The sequence below is a fragment of the Chiloscyllium punctatum genome, chromosome 49 (genome assembly GCF_047496795.1).
Source record: "Chiloscyllium punctatum isolate Juve2018m chromosome 49, sChiPun1.3, whole genome shotgun sequence".
NCBI lineage: Eukaryota > Metazoa > Chordata > Chondrichthyes > Orectolobiformes > Hemiscylliidae > Chiloscyllium > Chiloscyllium punctatum.
The window spans coordinates 28,316,416-28,336,583 of NC_092787.1; the positions used below are offsets into that span (position 1 = coordinate 28,316,416).

The 20,168-nt window shown below is 50.7% G+C and overlaps 2 protein-coding genes across 6 annotated transcripts in view; one reads left to right on the forward strand and one right to left on the reverse strand.

Annotated features, from left to right (window-relative positions):
• The window catches only part of rexo4 (REX4 homolog, 3'-5' exonuclease), a 133,441-nt gene that overhangs the window by 70,988 nt on the left and 42,285 nt on the right, over positions 1 to 20,168 (reverse strand). The gene's annotated exons all lie outside the window — the stretch shown is intronic.
• The window catches only part of adamts13 (ADAM metallopeptidase with thrombospondin type 1 motif, 13), a 67,221-nt gene that overhangs the window by 38,189 nt on the left and 8,864 nt on the right, over positions 1 to 20,168 (forward strand). For both annotated transcript variants that reach the window (XM_072566047.1, XM_072566048.1), the window contains exons 19-27: positions 1,562 to 1,697; positions 3,284 to 3,413; positions 6,353 to 6,532; positions 8,485 to 8,689; positions 10,619 to 10,748; positions 14,309 to 14,438; positions 15,101 to 15,280; positions 16,857 to 17,033; positions 19,636 to 19,840. In XM_072566047.1, the coding sequence (XP_072422148.1) occupies positions 1,562 to 1,697; positions 3,284 to 3,413; positions 6,353 to 6,532; positions 8,485 to 8,689; positions 10,619 to 10,748; positions 14,309 to 14,438; positions 15,101 to 15,280; positions 16,857 to 17,033; positions 19,636 to 19,840 (1,473 nt within the window). The remainder of the gene's footprint in view (positions 1 to 1,561; positions 1,698 to 3,283; positions 3,414 to 6,352; positions 6,533 to 8,484; positions 8,690 to 10,618; positions 10,749 to 14,308; positions 14,439 to 15,100; positions 15,281 to 16,856; positions 17,034 to 19,635; positions 19,841 to 20,168) is intronic.

The following is a 20,168-nucleotide window of genomic DNA, read 5'->3' on the forward strand; positions in this document are numbered from 1 at the left end:
TGTCACACTGTCGAAGGGTCAGTGCTGAGGGAGTGCCGCACTGTCGGAGGGTCAGTTCTGAGGGAGTGCCGCACTGTCGGAGGGTCAGTGCTGAGGGAGTGCCGCACTGTCGGAGGGTCAGTGCTGAGGGAGCGCCGCACTGTCGGAGGGTCAGTGCTGAGGGAGCGCCGCACTGTCGGAGGGTCAGTGCTGAGGGAGCGCCGCACTGTCGGAGGGTCAGTGCTGAGGGAGTGCCGCACTGTCGGAGGGTCAGTGCTGAGGGAGCGCCGCACTGTTGGAGGGTCAGTGCTGAGGGAGCGCTGCACTGTCGGAGGGTCAGTGCTGAGGGAGTGCTGCACTGTCAGAGGGTCAGTGCTGAGGGAGTGCCGCACTGCCAGAGGGTCAGTGCTGAGGGAGTGCCGCACTGACGGAGGGTCAGTGCTGAGGGAGTGCCGCACTGTCAGAGGGTCAGTGCTGAGGGAGTGCCGCACTGTCGGAGGGTCAGTGCTGAGGGAGTGCCGCACTGTCAGAGGGTCAGTCTGAGGGAGTGCCGCACTGCCAGAGGGTCAGTGCTGAGGGAGTGCCGCACTGTCGGAGGGTCAGTGCTGAGGGAGTGCCGCACTGTCGGAGGGTCAGTGCTGAGGGAGTGCCACACTGTCGGAGGGTCAGTGCTGAGGGAGTGCCGCACTGTCGGAGGATCAGTGCTGAGGGAGCGCCGCACTGTCGGAGGGTCAGTCCTGAGGGAGCACCGCACTGTCGGAGGGACAGTGCTGAGGGAGCGCCGCACTGTCGGAGGGTCAGTGCTGAGGGAGTGCCGCACTGTCGGAGGGTCAGTGCTGAGGGAGTGCCGCACTGTCGGAGGGTCAGTGCTGAGGGAGCGCCGCACTGTCGGAGGGTCAGTGCTGAGGGAGCGCCGCACTGTTGGAGGGTCAGTGCTGAGGGAGCGCTGCAATGTCGGAGGGTTAGTACTGAGGGAGTGCTGCACTGTGGGAGGGTCAGTGCTGAGGGAGTGCCGCACTGCCAGAGGGTCAGTGCTGAGGGAGTGCCGCACTGTCGGAGGGTCAGTGCTGAGGGAGTGCCGCACTGTCAGAGGGTCAGTGCTGAGGGAGTGCCGCACTGTCGGAGGGTCAGTGCTGAGGGAGTGGGCACTGTCTGAGGGTCAGCGCTGAGGGAGTGGGCACTGTCGGAGGGTCAGTGCTGAGGGAGTGGGCACTGTCGGAGGGTCAGTGCTGAGGGAGCACCGCACTGTCGGAGGATCAGTGCTGAGGGAGCGCCGCACTGTCGGAGGGTCAGTGCTGAGGGAGCACCGCACTGTCGGAGGGTCAGTGCTGAGGGAGCACCGCACTGTCGGAGGATCAGTGCTGAGGGAGCGCCGCACTGTCGGAGGGTCAGTCCTGAGGGAGCACCGCACTGTCGGAGGGTCAGTGCTGAGGGAGCGCCGCACTGTCGGAGATGTTATCCTTCAGCTTTTAAATCCAAAGTTATGATATTTTAACTTGCCATTTACCAGAGGTCCTGGACATCCCTCGTATTTGCAAACCATGTTATTTTGTCTATGTTGCTTTTATTCTTGCAATCTCAGGTATTCCGGAAATATGGGGAGGAATACGGGGATATCGTAAGTCCTAAAATCACCTACAGTCTGTATGTCCCGAAGCAGGAGGAGTTGTATGTTTGGCGAGAGGTTACTGACGCCTGTTCAACCAGCTGTGGGCCAGGTAGAGCATCCCACTTATATTATTCCCATCATTTCAAATGATCAGAATAACAGGCACTCACTGAATAGAGCTGCAACAGAACGAGGACTCTTCACTGCATAACTGTCACTTCCCAATTTAATAGTCTTGGTGACTATGATTTTGTTTACTTAATCTCACCTACAGCTTCTGGGTGTCGCTGGCTGGGCCAGCATTTATTGTCCATCCCTAGTTGCCCCTTGAGAAGGTGGGGATGAGCTGCCTTCTTAAATCGCTGCAATCTGCCTGCTGTAGATTGACCCACAATGCCCTTATGGAGGGAATTCCAGGAATTTGACCCAATGACGCTGAAGGAAAGGAGATATATTTCCAAGTCAGGATGGTGAGTGGCTCAGAGGGGAACTTGCAGGGGGTGGTGTTCCCATGTATCTGCTGCAAAGTGCTGTCTGAGGATCTTCAGTGAACTTCTGCAGTGCAGTTTGTAGATAGTAAACACTGCTGCTGAGCATCGGTGGTGAAGGGAGGGGATATTTGTGGATGTGGTGTCAATCAAGTAGCTGCTTTGTCCTGGATGGTATCAAGCTTCTCAGTGTTAGAGCTGCCCCCATCCAGGCAAGTGGGGAGTATTCCATCACACTCCTGCCTTGTGCCTTGTAGATGGTGGACAGGCATTAGGGAGTCAGGAGGGGAGTTACTTGCCGCAATATTCCTCGTGTCTGACCTGTTCTTGTGGCCACTGTGTTTATGAGGCAATTTCAGGTGAGTTTCTGGTCAGTGATAACCCCCAGGATGTTGATAGTGAGGGGATTAATTGAAAACAGTGCTGAGTGACAGGGTGTGATGGTTAGATTGTCTCTTATCAGTAATGGTCATAGCCTAGCATTTGTGTCTCAAATATTACTTGCCACTTGTCAGACCAAGCCTAGATATCGTCCAGGTCTTGCTGCATTTGAACATGACGGCTTCAGTATCTGAGGAGTTGTGAATGGTGCTGAACACTGTGCCATCATTGGCAAATATCCCCACTTCTGACCTTATGATGGAGGGAAGGTCATTGATGAAGTAGCTGAAGATGGTTGGGCCTAGGACACTACGCTGAGGAACTCCCGCAGAGATGTCCTGGAGCTGAGATAACTGACCTCCAACAACCACAACCATCTTCCCAAGTGTCAGGTATGACTCCAACCAGCAGAGAGTTTGCCTCTGGATTCCTATTGATTCCAGTTTTGCTAAGGCTCCTTGATGCCACACTAGGTAAACTGCAGATACAACCTCGTTATGAAGGGCAGTCACCCACCCTTCTCCCCATCCCCCAGCCTGAGTTCAGGTCACTTGTCCATGTTGGATCAAGGCTGCAAGGTGTGAGGAGAAGATGGGCCTTGTGAAACCAACCCGGATAATTAGTGAGCAGGTATTGTTGAGGATGTTCCACTGGATAACACTGTTGACGGCACCTTCCATCACATGCTCATCATTCAGAGTGGACTGACAGAGCTGGGTTGGATTTGTCACAGCAGTTTGAACTGCATGTTGTTTCATCTTGTTGGGTGGATGCCAGTGTTACCTTTCATGTTCATGCTGCTTTGGTGTGTTTTGCACTTTAATAGGAACTGTGACAGTCCATTGTGTCTGTGCTGATCGCCGCTCTGAGGAAATTGTGGAACAACAGCATTGCTTGCAGTCAGAGAGGCCCACTGATAGGCTGGAATCTTGTAACATTGCACCGTGCCCTCCATGGTAAGGCCTAAAAGTATATTTCCTCCACACCCCTCTCACTAGGGTACAGTCCCCACACACACTGACTCTCACTGGGGTATAGCTCCCACACACACTGACTCTCACTGGGGTACAGCTCCCACAGACACTGACTCTCACTGGGGTACAGTCCCCACACACACTGACTCTCACTGGGGTACAGTCCCCACACACACTGACTCTCACTGGGGTATAGCTCCCACACACACTGACTCTCACTGGGGTACAGTCCCCACACACACTGACTCTCACTGGGGTACAGATCCCACACATACTGACTCTCACTGGGGTACAGCTCCCACACACACTGACTCTCACTGGGGTACAGCTCCCACACACACTGACTCTCACTGGGGTATAGCCCCACACACACTGACTCTCACTGGGGTACAGATCCCACACACACTGACTCTCACTGGGGTACAGCTCCCACACACACTGACTCTCACTGGGGTACAGCCCCACACACACTGACTCTCACTGGGGTACAGTCCCCACACACACTGACTCTCACTGGGGTATAGCTCCCACACACACTGACTCTCACTGGGGTACAGCCCCACACACACTGACTCTCACTAGGGTACAGTCCCCACACACACTGACTCTCACTGGGGTATAGCTCCCACACACACTGACTCTCACTGGGGTACAGTCCCCACACACACTGACTCTCACTGGGGTACAGATCCCACACATACTGACTCTCACTGGGGTACAGCTCCCACACACACTGACTCTCACTGGGGTACAGCTCCCACACACACTGACTCTCACTGGGGTATAGCCCCACACACACTGACTCTCACTGGGGTACAGATCCCACACACACTGACTCTCACTGGGGTACAGCTCCCACACACACTGACTCTCACTGGGGTACAGCCCCACACACACTGACTCTCACTGGGGTACAGCCCCACACACACTGACTCTCACTGGGGTACAGCTCCCACACACACTGACTCTCACTGGGGTACAGCCCCACACACACTGACTCTCACTGGGGTACAGCCCCACACACACTGACTCTCACTGGGGTACAGCTCCCACACACACTGACTCTCACTGGGGTACAGATCCCACACACACTGACTCTCACTGGGGTACAGCTCCCACACACACTGACTCTCACTGGGGTACAGCCCCACACACACTGACTCTCACTGGGGTACAGCTCCCACACACACTGACTCTCACTGGGGTACAGCCCCACACACACTGACTCTCACTGAGGTACAGATCCCACACACACTGACTCTCACTGGGGTACAGCTCCCACACACACTGACTCTCACTGGGGTACAGCCCCACACACACTGACTCTCACTGGGGTACAGCCCCACACACACTGACTCTCACTGGGGTACAGCTCCCACACATACTGACTCTCACTGGGGTACAGCCCCACACACACTGACTCTCACTGGGGTACAGCCCCACACACACTGACTCTCACTGGGGTACAGCTCCCACACACACTGACTCTCACTGGGGTACAGATCCCACACACACTGACTCTCACTGGGGTACAGCTCCCACACACACTGACTCTCACTGGGGTACAGCTCCCACACACACTGACTCTCACTGGGGTACAGCCCCACACACACTGACTCTCACTGGGGTACAGCCCCACACACACTGACTCTCACTGGGGTACAGCTCCCACACACACTGACTCTCACTGGGGTACAGCTCCCACACACACTGACTCTCACTGGGGTACAGCCCCACACACACTGACTCTCACTGGGGTACAGCTCCCACACACACTGACTCTCACTGGGGTACAGCTCCCACACACACTGACTCTCACTGGGGTACAGCTCCCACACACACTGACTCTCACTGGAGTACAGTCCCACACACACTGACTCTCACTGGGGTACAGCCCCACACACACTGACTCTCACTGGGGTACAGCCCCACACACACTGACTCTCACTGGGGTACAGCCCCACACACACTGACTCTCACTGGGGTACAGCCCCACACACACTGACTCTCACTGGGGTATAGCTCCCACACACACTGACGCTCACTGGGGTACAGCTCCCACACACACTGACTCTCACTGGGGTACGGCTCCCGCACACACTGACTCTCCCTGGGGTACGGCTCCCACACACACTGACTCTCCCTGGGGTACAGGGTCCCACATACACTGACTCTCACTAGGATACGGCTCCCACACACACTGACTCTCACTGGGGTATAGCTCCCACACACACTGACTCTCACTGGGGTATAGCTCCCACACACACTGACTCTCACTGGGGTACGGCTCCCGCACACACTGACTCTCACTGGGGTACTGCTCCCACACTTTCTCCTTGTTCACTCTATCAAAACCACTCTTTTAAACCTCTCTTTGTGACTTAGATTAGATTCCCCACAGTGTGGAAACAGGCCATTTGGCTCAACAAGTCCACACCGACCCACCAAAGAGTAACCCATCCAGACCCATTCCCCCACCCTATATTTACCCCTGACTAATGCACCTAATACTATTGGTGATTTAGCATGGCCAATTCCTCTGATCTGCATATCTGTGGATTGTGAGTGGAAACCGGAGAACCTGGAGGAAACCCACGCAGAAACAGGGAGAATGTGCAAATTCCATCCAGTCAGTCACCCGAGGCTGGAATTGGACCCAGGTCCCTGGCACTGTGAGGCAGTTGTGCTAACCACTGAGCCACTATGCTGTCCACTTGACACACATTCACAAGCCTGAAGTATTCATCCTGGTTTTCTCTTCACAGTCACTGTTCCAGTATTGTCTGGTTTTATTTCTGTTTCTATTGACTCTGTGGCCCAGTGTGGCACCTGAGCTTTCGAATTCGAAATGAATCCCTTTGAGAGACAAACCCATTCGATAGCCTATAACGGCCCCTTTCTTCTCATCCTGTGCTGTGTAGGTGGGAAGTGGGGGAGTTTGATGAGTGTAGTGTTACTTGCGGTGGAGGTCAGCGAGAAAGGACCATTCACTGTGTGAAGCAAGAGGCACTCGAGAGGCAACGGACATCTGATGCTGAGTGTGCAGTTACTGCCAGACCCCAGTCAGTGGAAATGTGTAATAACCAGCCCTGCCCTTTCAGGTATGTGTTACACTAGGTATGAGGGGTATCAGACATGATTTGTTTTTCATTCAGGGTATTAGCATTGATGACTGGGCCAGCATTTATTGCCTGTCCCTAGTTGCCCCTTGAGAATTTGGTGGTGATCTGCCTCCTTGAGCCGCTGCTGTTCATGACCTGTGGGTAGATCCATAATGCACCTGGGGAGGGAATTCCTGGTGTGCCCATGTAATTGCTACCTTTATTATTCTAGATTGATGTTGTTGTAGGTTTGGAAGGTGCTGCCTAAAGACCTTTGGGGAATTATTTCTAGATAGTACTCACTGCTGCTACTGAGTGTCAGTGGCGGTGTGTGTGAATGCTTGTGGTGTGATGCCAATCATATGGGCTGCCTTGTCCTGGATGATGTCAAGCCGTTTGAGTGTTGTTGGAGCTGCACCTATCCGGCAAGTGGGGAATATTCCACACACTCCTAACTTGTGCTTTGTAGATGGTGGACAGGCTTTGAGGAGTCAGAAAGTGAGGTTTTTAATGCAGGATTCCCAGCTTCTGACCTGCTCTGGTAGCAACTGTGTTTATCTTACTGGTCCAATTCAGTTACCGGTCAATGGTAACCCCCAGAATGTTGACAGTGGGGACCTCAGTGAAGATATGACCAATGAATATCAAAGGGTGATGGTTATGCTCTTACTTGTTGGAGATGGTCATTGCCTGACATTTATGTGGCACAAGTGTCACTTGCCACTTTTCATCCCAAACCTGGATATCGTCCAGGTTTTGCTGCGTACGAACACTGACTGCTTCAGTATCAGAAGAGTTGTGAATGGTGCTGACTATTGTGCATTCATCAGTCAGTGTCCCCACTTGTAACCTTCTGATAGAGGGAAGGTCATCGCTGAAGCAGCTGAAGATGCTTAGGTCTAGGACACTATCTTGAGGAACTCCTGTAGCAATGTCCTGGAGCTGAAATGACTGACCTCCGATGCCACAACCATCTCCCTATGTGTCAGGTATGACTCCAACCAGCAGAGAATTTTGCCAGCTTTGCCAGGCCTCCCTGGTGCCAAGATTGGGAGTGTGCTTTGAAGTGCTTTGGTGTGATTTACTCAATGGTTCATACGTTTCTTCATGAAGAATGTGTCATTTCCCCACTCAGCTCTGATCCTTACCCACGTATTGTTTGCATCCTGGATAAGGTGATGCTGCCCATTCTTTGACCTGCTCAGCCCAGTATTCCATGGAGCCAGACTAGGGAAAACTGTGGCAATGTGTCACTGTCACAGGCACCTGCTCACAGTTGGAGGGTTTGGACCGAGCTAGACAGCACCACCTGCTGGACAGGAGTGAAGTGACGGCACGTTCCATTGCATGTGAGACATTGGTACATCTGAGGACATGGTGCTTGTTAAGGAAGCAGCTGGATGTGGCAGAACCTTGTTATTTTGGCACTTGACCTTTTCCCCCAGAATTCTCATGGGTTCTCATTTATCTGAATTCCCATTGTAAAGTGAACCTGGGAAAGGGAACTTAACCCCGTGCTGTCCCTGTCCTGCAGGAGTCACAAAGTGAGGTTTTTAATGCAGGATTCCCAGCTTCTGACCTGCTCTGGTAGCAACTGTGTTTATCTTACTGGTCCAATTCAGTTACCGGTCAATGGTAACCCCCAGAATGTTGACAGTGGAGAATTCAGTGAAGATATGACCAATGAATATCAAAGGGTGTTTGATTGGGACAGTGTGGAGGAAGCTTTACTTTGTATCTAACTCCATGCCTTCCTGTCCTGGGAGTGTTTTGTGAGCTATTGAGTTTCAGGTCCAAAGGGATTTCTGACTGGATTTCACGTGAGCTGTTGAAGCCCTTTTGTGGAATCACTCCTTTCCTCTCAGTAAGGTTCAGTATGATCATGGAGGTCCAGAGGACTTAGGTTCACTGTTTGCAGTGCAGCTGTTAAGCCCTAATTCTGTTAATTTTAGGTGGACATTTTCGAACTGGAGTATCTGTTCCATGTCCTGTGGAGTTGGAGTTGCTGAGAGGTCAGTTACCTGTGTCCAGTTTGTTAATGGGACAAATATGGAAGTGAATGTGACTCTGTGTCCAGCAGAAGCACAGCCCCCTGGGCGCACGCCTTGTATTGTGAGCATCTGTCCTTTCGAACTGGAGCAGACACCCTGGTCAGAGGTAACTGAAGTTATTAATGCCCAACAATTCTTACTGTTTGTGTCAGTGCATGTGTGTATGTATAAGACAATTGTGCACACACTATTTGTATGTAAGAGTGTGCGTGGGTGTGTGAACGTACTTGTGAGTGTCGGTGTGTGAATTGTATGTATGTGTGAGAATGCCTATGTGTGTGTGTGTGTGTGTGTGTGTGTATCTGTCCCAGAAAGTATCCGTTGTACCATCTGCAGTTTAAACTTTTCACTTCCCACCTTTTATGAAGAGTTATTATTTTATAGCTGTCCAGGAAAGTGAAGGACAATTGTAGCCAGTCCTTTCCTTAGTTATACCATCCACCTGAAATTATGTTTACCAAAAATATAGAATATGTAACGGAGACACAGTAAGCTGGAGAAGCTGAGATTGTTGACCTTTGAATGGAAAATGTTAAGGGGAGATTTAATCAAAGCATTCAGAACGATGAAAGGTTTAATACAGTAAATAAGGAGAAACTGTTTGCAACGGCAGGAAAACAAAATTACGCTTCTTGGAAAAAGAGCCAGAGGGTGAGAGGACGGGAATGTATTTAACACAGTGAGTTTTTGTGATAGAACATAGAACATTCCAGCGCAGTACAGGCCCTTCGGCCCTCGATGTTGCACCGACCTGTGGCACCAACTTGAAGCCCATCTATCCGATACTATTCCATTCTCATCCATATGCATAACCAATGACCATTTAAATGCCCTTAAAGTTGGCGAGTCTACTACTGTTGTAGGCAGTGCGTTCCACGTCTCTACTACTCTCTGCGTAAGGAAACTACCTCTGACATCTGTCCTATATCTATCACCCCTCAATTTAAAGCTATGTTCCCTTGTGCTAGCCATCACTATCTGAGGAAAAAGGTTCTTACTGTCCAACCTGTCTAAACTTCTGATTATCTGATATGTCTCAATTAAGTTGCCTCTCATCCTTCTTCTCTCTAATGCAAACAGCCTCAAGTCCCTCAGCCTTTCCTCAATAGATCTTCCCTCTAAACCAGGCAACATCCTGGTAAATCTCCTTTGAACTCTTTCCAAAGCTTCCACATCCTTCCTATAATGCGGTGACCAGAACTGTCTGCAATTCTCCAAATGTGGCTGCACCAGAGTTTTGTACAGCTGCAGCATGATCTTGTGGTTCCAAAACTCAATCCCTCTACCAATAAAAGCAAACACATCATGTGCCTTCTTAACAACCCCATCAACTTGGGTGGCAACTTTCAAGAATCTATATACCTGGACATTGAGATCTCTCTGCTCATTGACACTACCAAGAATCTTACCATTAGCCCAGTACTCTGCATTCCTATTATCTATGTCTCTCTGTAACCTGCAACATCCTTTGTCACTATCCACAGCTCTACTGATCTTAACGTCATCTGCAAATTTACTAACCCGTCCTTCTATGCCCTCATCCAGGTCATTTATATAAATGACAAATGACAGAGGGCCCAAAGCAGATCCTTGTGGTATCCCACTATTAACTGAACTCCAGGTTGAACACTTCCCATGAACCACCATCTTCTATCTTTCAGCTAGCCAATTTTTGATCCAAACAGTAAAATCACCTTCAACCCTGAAACTCTGTACTTTGTGCAATAGCCTACCGTGGGGAACTTTATCAAATGCCTTACTGAAATTCATACACACCACATCAACTGCTTTACCCTCATCCATCTGTCTGATCATCTTCTCAAAGAATCTGGGGCATGCTGCCTGAGATGGCAGTGGGAGCAGATTCAAAAGGAACTGAGAAAATACTCTAAGTGAAAAAAACATACAGAGACATAGAGAAAGAGCATGGATTTCTAAAGAGGTACAATAGGCCTTGTTTTGCTTTCTTTAGTATAATAAGGAGCTGCTAGATTTAAAGTGTGTATGTGAAAGAGTTTTCAAACCAATGTTCCAGGTATCCAAACAACTGCAGAAAGAGACTGGAAACATCACAAATGCCACAGCCATTCCAGACTCCCCAAGTGTGAGGCGCACGTACCTTTGGGTTCCGATCCTGGGATCTTGTTCAACGAGCTGTGGAGAAGGTGATGGTAACAATGTTCATGCTATACTGACGGCTATTGCTCAGTTCAAACAAATAGGCATCGCATCCATCTCCCCCCCTCATTAACCCACCTTCACCATCTCACCCCCTCCTCACCACCCCCCCCACCCTTATCACACCCCCTCCTCACCTCCTCCCCCACCCTTATCACACCCCCTCCTCACCACCCCCCACCCTTATCACACCCCCTCCTCACCTCCCCCACCCTTATCACACCCCCTCCTCACCACCCCCCACCCTTATCACACCCCCTCCTCACCTCCTCCCCCACCCTTATCACACCCCCTCCTCACCTCCTCCCCCACCCTTATCACACCCCCTCCTCACCTCCTCCCCCACCCTTATCACACCCCCTCCTCACCTCCTCCCCCACCCTTATCACACCCCCTCCTCACCTCCTCCCCCACCCTTATCACACCCCGTCCTCCCCACCCCCCCACCCTTATCACACCCACTCCTCACCTCCTCCCCCACCCTTATCACACCCCGTCCTCCCCACCCCCCCACCCTTATCACACCCCCTCCTCACCTCCTCCCCCACCCTTATCACACCCCCTCCTCACCTCCTCCCCCACCCTTATCACACCCACTCCTCACCTCCTCCCCCACCCTTATCACACCCCGTCCTCCCCACCCCCCCACCCTTATCACACCCCCTCCTCACCTCCTCCCCCACCCTTATCACACCCCGTCCTCCCCACCCCCCCACCCTTATCACACCCACTCCTCACCTCCTCCCCCACCCTTATCACACCCCCTCCTCACCTCCTCCACCCTTATCACACCCCGTCCTCACCTCCTCCCCCACCCTTATCACACCCCCTCCTCACCTCCTCCCCCACCCTTATCACACCCCCTCCTCACCTCCTCCCCCACCCTTATCACACCCCCTCCTCACCTCCTCCCCCACCCTTATCACACCCCCTCCTCACCTCCTCCACCCTTCTCACACCCCGTCCTCACCTCCTCCCCCACCCTCATCCACCCACTCCTCACCTCCTCCCCCACCCTTATCACACCCCCTCCTCACCTCCTCCCCCACCCTTATCACACCCCCTCCTCACCTCCTCCCCCACCCTTATCACACCCCCTCCTCACCTCCTCCCCCACCCTTATCACACCCCCTCCTCACCTCCTCCCCCACCCTTATCACACCCCCTCCTCACCTCCTCCCCCACCCTTATCACACCCCGTCCTCCCCACCCCCCCACCCTTATCACACCCACTCCTCACCTCCTCCCCCACCCTTATCACACCCCGTCCTCCCCACCCCCCCACCCTTATCACACCCACTCCTCACCTCCTCCCCCACCCTTATCACACCCCCTCCTCACCTCCTCCCCGACCCTTATCACACCCCGTCCTCGCCACCGCCCCACCCTTATCACACCCCCTCCTCACCTCCTCCCCCACCCTTATCACACCCCCTCCTCACCTCCTCCCCCACCCTTATCACACCCCCTCCTCACCTCCTCCCCCACCCTTATCACACCCCCTCCTCACCTCCTCCCCCACCCTTATCACACCCCCTCCTCACCTCCTCCCCCACCCTTATCACACCCCCTCCTCACCTCCTCCCCCACCCTCATCCACCCCTTCCTCACCACCTCTATCCCTCTCTAGATCCATCGCCAGAGCCGCTCCCATTCCCCATCACCCACGTCTTGAAGCAACTATCACTGGGAGACTGTTCCTTGTTAATCTCAACAACAATCAATATTTATGTAGTGCCTTTAATGTAGTAAAATATCCCACGATGCTTCACAGGAATGTAATCACTCAAAATTTGGCAACAACTACATAAGGAAATATTAGAACAGGGTGACAAGTTGGTCAGAGAAAGAGGTTTTAAGCAGAAATGAAGGGTAGACACGTTTCAAGGGGTCATTGCAGGCAAATGTCCAATTTTCATACATAAGCCCCACAGTGTGCACAGCAGATACTGAAATCTGGATTAGTGGTGCTGGAAGAGCCCAGCAGTTCAGGCAGCATCCAAGGAGCAGCAAAATCGACATTTTGGGCAAAAACAGATTCCAGATGAAGGCCTTTTGCCCGAAACGTCAATTTCGCTGCTCCTTGGATGCTGCCTGAACTGCTGTGCTCTTCCAGCACCACTAATCCAGAATCTGGTTTCCAGCATCTGCAGTCATTGTTTTTACCACAGCAGATACTGAACTAAGGTGACATCACCTCAAGTGCAACCCTGTGTGACACATGTGTTGACACTAAGCAGGAGTCACTGAAGACTGACTGTGACAGAGTCAGGAGCACTAACCCAGAGACATACAGGTTTATCAGCTAATTCCATCCAAACCCAGAACTGACCAGGAATGTCCTTCATCTGTGTCCCTCAATCATAGAGTCATAGAGATGTACAGCATGGAAACAGACTCTTCAGTCCAACCTTTCCATGCCGACCAGATATCCCAACCCAATCTAGTCCCACCTGCCAGCCTCCAGCAAGCAGTGCATTGAACAACAGAGCCACTCAGAGAACCCTTCCTTTATTTGTACTGGATTGTGTCAACTATTCAGCTCTTCTGTAGCAGTTTGAGGGATATAGATTTTTTTTCATTCTCGTTCATGGGATGTGAGTGATGCTGGTTAGGTCATCATTTATTTCTCATCCCTAATTTCCCTGGAGAGTCTTTAAGAGTCAACCACATTGTTGTGGGTCTGGAGTCACATATAGTCCAAATCAGGTAAGGATGGCAGATTCTAAAGACATTAGTGAACCAGATGTACTTGTATGACAATAAACATTATTTACATGGTCACCATAAGACTAGCATTGTTTTAATTATAGATTTTACTCAATTCAAGTTTCCCTGTCTGCCATGGTAAGATTTGGTCCCATGTTCTCAGAACATTAGTTTGCAGTTCTAGATTGCTAACCCGGTGATATTACCAGTATGGCCCCATGATGAGACCTTGGGTCATTTATAAATTAAATCACTATTACTGCCGGTGTATTATCATGATGGAAATCCAAGTCACTCCACCCTCTGTGGGCAATCACAGCACTGAAAATATCCATAAGCTGTTGGATTGTCAAACAAATCCAACTGATTAGCAGAGAACGTTGATGGAAAGCAGCCGTTCTTATCCAGACTGTGTCTAAATGTGACTCTCGTTCCCCACAATGCTGTCACACAAGTCACTCTGGGCCAGAGAAATGCAATCAACAGTTTCCCAGAAAATCAGGATTTCCTTCTGACGACTCTCCCATTATTTAATTGCAAAACAAGCCCCCAAGTTCTTTCCTTCTTCCCCAGTTGATTTAAAAATTCTTTGGTGATCTCATTGAACTGTGGAGGGGCTGAATCGCCTCCTGCTGTTCTTATGCTCCCTGCCACCAGGTCCCATCTGCAACATCTCTGAGGTCAAGCAGCTCAGTTTAGTCTTAGAGTTCATCCTTCCCAACACTAATAAGGCACAGGCTCCTCACCCAAGAGAAACCTTGTGCAGGTTTTCTCTTGCCAGGTCAGTAGTCTTTTGAGCTGGACTGAAGTTATACTAACAGCTGTTATCTGTCCACAGGAGTGATTGATGTCAGGTATGTGTGTGCTGACCCTGAGACAAGGGAGGAAGCACAGCAGGAACTCTGCCACCAGACCTTCCAGCCTCACACACGCTTCATGCAGTGTAATCTTCAACCCTGTCCCCCCCGGTAAGTTTTAGCATGGCATTGCCAAGTGAAACTGTTATTGCTCACTTAGCAAGGTCACACTTCCTTCAAACTGCCACATCAAACATTCCTAGGCAAGAAAAACTCAGGTATCAGTAAAAGTGATCATGAGACTCTCAGATTGTCCTAAATCCAACCTAGTTCATCCCATCCTCTGCCGGGACAGAAAAGTGCCATCCTGACCTAGTCTGGGTTTACACGGGAGTTTAGACTTCCCATTTCCCAAGGCTTCTTAGACAGCACCTTCCAAAACCATGACCATTTCCATCTGGAAGGACAGGGGCAGCAGATCCATGGGAGCATCACCATATGCAAGTTCCCCTCCAAGCCACTCACCATCCGAACTTGGAAATATATTCTCATTCCTTTACTGTCATGAGGTCAAAATTCTCGAAATGCCTCCCTAAGGTCAACTAGGGATGGGCAATAAATGTGACCCAGCCAGTGATACTTGCTTCCTGAGAATGAATTATAAATATAAACAAAAATAGAAATATAAAAGAGTGTTTAACAGGTGCACACATTGCAATAGTGATTGAGTAGTAATCAGGAGAGGAGAACCTGGTTTAAATTACCATTCATGAATTCAGAGATACAGAGTTTGTCTGTACCAGTGTATATAACTGTTATTTCTTCTTTGCAAGGTGGGAAGTCAATGTATTTGGTCCATGCAATGTGAGTTGTGATGGTGGGATTCAGGAGAGGGACGTGTACTGCATAAAGGAAGAGAGGAGTGTGAGACAAAGGGTGCCTCCTTCATCATGTGAAATTACACTCAGGCCGGCATCAACACAGATCTGTAACACAGAGCCCTGTCCTGTCCGGTAAGTACTTTTCATTGGTGAAAAATTGTCCTTGAGCTTTGCCTTCAATTCAGCATCCAATCCAATATTGAAGACACCAAAATCAATCACTCCCTTTCAAACCCCCTGCCAACTCATCAACACCCGAGACCCACTGACAAACCAAAACCCAATCGCCAGAATCAACTGACCCCCAAACCTCCCTCTAACCCCCCACCTCCACCTGCCTTCTCCCAAGCTCCTGCAAATGCCAGTCCTCTAAGCACACCCATCTCCACCCTCTGACTCTTCCATCTCAACCTCCTTAAACCCTGACACACAATCTTGCACCAAACCCATAAACTCCCCTACCCACAACAAATTCACCAGCGCTCACTCTCTAACCCAGTGCCAATGTTGCATCAACTACATTTTCAACTCATCAAACTGTTGAGATTCCACTGCCACTGCATATTTTAATATTTTTTAAGGTATGGGCTTTGCTGCTGGGCCAACATTTATCGGCTGTCTCTAGTTGCCCTTGAGAAGGTGGTGCCACCTTGAATCAGTGGTGTGGGTAGAGCCACAATGCCCTTAGGGAGGGAATTCCAGGACTTTGACCCAGGAACAGTGAAGGGATAGTGAAATATTTCCAAGTCAGGATGGTGGGTGGCTCGAAGGGGAACTGGCAGGGGGTGGTGTGCCCATGTATCAGCTGCTCTTTTCCTTCTCGATGGAAGTGGTTGTGGGTTTGGAAGGTTGTGTCAAAGAAGCCTCGGTGAGTTGCTGATTATGTCATTATTCCAAACATATATTGGTTTTGAGTGATTATTTCTAAAGGGCTCAAATTGGTACTACCTCTTCTCCCATCACTTAGGGATATACATAGTGCTTCACGGATAATTGATCACTTCCAATGGTCAAACATTAGCATCCATTATTGCCATACGACCACATGAAACAGAAACAGTCCAACCTGCTCTGCCTTTCAGCAGGATCATGGCTGATCTGATATTCCACACATTCATTTTCCTGCCCTTTCACCATAACCCTTCATTCCCCATCTGATTAAGAATCTATCTCGGCCTTAAATATACACAATAACTCTGCCCCCACAGAGCTCTGTGGCAAGGAGTTCCAAAGACTCATGACTCCCTGAGAGAAGAAATTCGTCCTCAACTCAGTCTTAAATTGATGCCCCTTTATTCTGAGACTGTGCCCTCTGGTCCCATGAGTGTAAACATCCTCTCAGCATTGACCCTGTCAAACCCCATAAGAATTTGATATGTTTCAATGAGACCACCTCCCATTCTTCTAAGCGCCAGTGAGTAGAGTCCCAACCTATTTAGCCTTTTCTCACTAGACAACCGTCTATTCTGGGGATCATCATATTGGCCTTGGACATTATTTAACTTGCACAAGTCTATTATCCTGAGTTATTTTTGAGTAATAACCTAGGCTTTCCTGATCTATCCTTCTAATGAGCTACTTCCTCATTCCTCGGGATGAAATCTCTCTTTTCTTCCCTCATGGAATATGGATCATGAGCACAGCCAACTGTGAGCTCTTCTCCAGCTGATGGCCTGAACAGGTTTCCTTTCTCTAACCCATCGTGTAGATGGCAGACCAGGTCTGAATCGTGCAGTGTGTCATGTGGAGGAGGGTTCAGGAGAAGGCTGCGGTACTGTATAAAAAATCAGGGAGAACTGGAACAGCTCGTACCACAAAAAGAATGTCTACATTTGCCTAAACCTGAAGACGGGGAACCCTGTAATCTCCATCCATGCCCACCAAGGTTTGTGGTATTTTCCATTTTCTTGTCAATTTCCTGGAAACACTGACTCTCACTGGGGTACAGTTTCACACACACTGACTCACAGTGGGGTAGGGCTCCCACACACACTCACTCTAACTGGGGTACAGCTCACACACACACTCACTCTAACTGGGGTACGGCTCCCACACACACTGACACTCACTGGGATACGGCTCCCACACACTCTGACTCTCACTGGGGTACAGCTCCCACACACAATGACTCTCACTGGGATACAGTCCCACACGCACTGACCCTCACTGGGGTACAGCTCCCACACACACTGACTCTCACTGGGGTACAGTCCCATACACACTGACTCTCACTGGGGAACAGCTCCCACTCTCACTGACTCTCACTGGGGTACAGTCCCACACACACAGGCTCTCACTGGAGTAGAGACCCACACACACTGACTCTCACCGGGGTACAGCTCCCATACACATTGACTCTCTCTGGGGTACAGCTCCCACACACACTGACACTCACTGGGATACGGCTCCCACACACTCTGACTCTCACTGGGGTACAGCTCCCACACACAATGACTCTCACTGGGATACAGTCCCACACGCACTGACCCTCACTGGGGTACAGCTCCCACACACACTGACTCTCACTGGGGTACAGTCCCATACACACTGACTCTCACTGGGGAACAGCTCCCACTCTCACTGACTCTCACTGGGGTACAGTCCCACACACACAGGCTCTCACTGGAGTAGAGACCCACACACACTGACTCTCACCGGGGTACAGCTCCCATACACATTGACTCTCTCTGGGGTACAGCTCCCACTCACACTGACTCTCACTGGGGTATGGCTCCCACACACACTGACTCTCACTGGGATACAGCTCCCACACATACTGACTGTCACTGGGATACAGCTCCCACACACACTGACTCTCACTGGGGTACAGCTCCCACACACACTGACTCTCACTGGGGTACAGTCCCACACACACACTGACTCTAACTGGGGTACAGCTCCCACACACACAGACTCTCACTGGGGTACAGTCCCACACACACACTGACTCTCACTGGGGTACAGCTCCCACTCACACTGACTCTCACTAGGGTACAGTCCCACACACGCAGACTCTCACTGGAGCACAGACCCACACACACTGACTCTCACTGGGGTACAGTCCCTCACACACTGACTCTCACTGGGATACAGCTCCCACAAACAGTGACTCTTACACGGGTACACCTCCCACACACACTGACTCTCACTGGGGTACAGTCCCACACACACTGACACTCACTGGGGTACAGTCCCTCACACACTGACTCTCACTGGGATACAGCTCCCACACACAGTGACTCTTACACGGGTACACCTCCCACACACACTGACTCTCACTGGGGTACAGCTCCCACACACACTGACTCTCACTGGGGTACAAACCCAGATGCACTGACTCTCACTGGGCTACAGCTCCCACATGCACTGACTCTCGCTTGGGTACGGCTCCCACACAAACAGACTCTCACTGGGGTACAGTCCCACACACACAGTGACTCTCACCGGGGTACAGTCCCACACACAACGACTCTCACTGGGGTACAGCTCCCACTCACAAAGACTCTCACTGGGGTACAGTCCCACACACACAGACTCTCACTGCAGTACAGACCAACACACACTGACTCTCACTGGGGTACATTTTCCACACACACTGACACTCACTGGGATACAGCTCCCACACACACTGACTCTTACACAGGTACACCTCCCACACACACTGACTCTCACTGGGGTACAGTCCCACACACACCGACTCTCATTGGGGTACAGTCCAACACACACTGACTTTCACTGGGGTACATCTCCCACAGGCACTGACTCTCACTGGGGTATGGCTGCCACACACACTGACTCTCACTGGGGTACAGTCCCACACACAATGACTCTTACTGGGGTACAGCTCTCCCACACACTGACTCTCACTGGGGTACAGTCCCACGCACCCTGCCTCTTACTGAGGTACAGTCCCCCACACACTGACTCTCACTGGGGTAGATCTCCCACATACACTGACCCTCACTGGGATACAGTCCCACACACACTAATTCTCACTGGGGTACAGCTTCCACACACACTGACTCTCACTGGGCTACAGCTCCCACACACACTGACTCTCACTGGGCTACAGCTCCCACATGCACTGACTCTCTCTGGGGTACGGCTCCCTCACACGCTGACTCTCACTGGGATACAGTTGTACACACACTGACTCTCACTGGGGTGCAGCTCCCACAGGCACTGATCTTACTGGGGTACAGCTCCCACACAAACTGAGTCTCACTGGGGTACAGATCGTACAGCAACATTCAAGTCATAAATTTTTTGATAATGCAACTCTTTTAAAACAAGCAGAGTTGGCTTGGAGATCGATAGTTATTTGGATTTGCTGTAACTCTATTTGAAGAGACAATGAGATCATTCAATATCATGCAGAAGGTTCTCTAAAATGGAAGGGGAAAATTGAGCTGGAGCCAGATCTTTGGCTTTCTCTATGACAGGGATCCTGAGCTGGAAGAACTCTTTTTTTTTGTGTTGATGGACAGGTGGCTGGTTTCAGAGCCGGGTCGATGTTCTGTGGTTTGTGGGAACGGTCTGGCCAAGAGGAGGGTAACCTGCGTCCAGTTTCACAATGGGACCAATGTGGAAGTGAAGAAGACTCTGTGTTTGGGTCTGGAGGAGCCATTGTCCCTTGTTCCTTGTGTGGTCAGCAATTGTCCATTTGGCTGGAACGTCCAGAACTGGTCCAGGGTGAGTGTCCTGATTGGGTAGAGAGAGGAAGGCAGGGTTAAGTGATTACATTGAGAAATTCAGAACAGGCAGAGACCTGTCAGAGCCAGCATTTAGTATGATCATGGCTGATGTGTAAATCACCTTCTCCACCCTTTCTCCACATGTACGAAAATGATCGGTCTCTGATATCAGTTTATGATTGAAGTAGCCTCTATGTTAATTGTGGGAGAGAGTTTCACACATCTTCCACCTATTGTGCAAAGAGTGTTTCTGAATTTGTTCTGAAGAAGGTCCCTGGACTCAAAATGTTTACTCTCTTTCTGTCTCCTCAGATGCAGCCAGACCA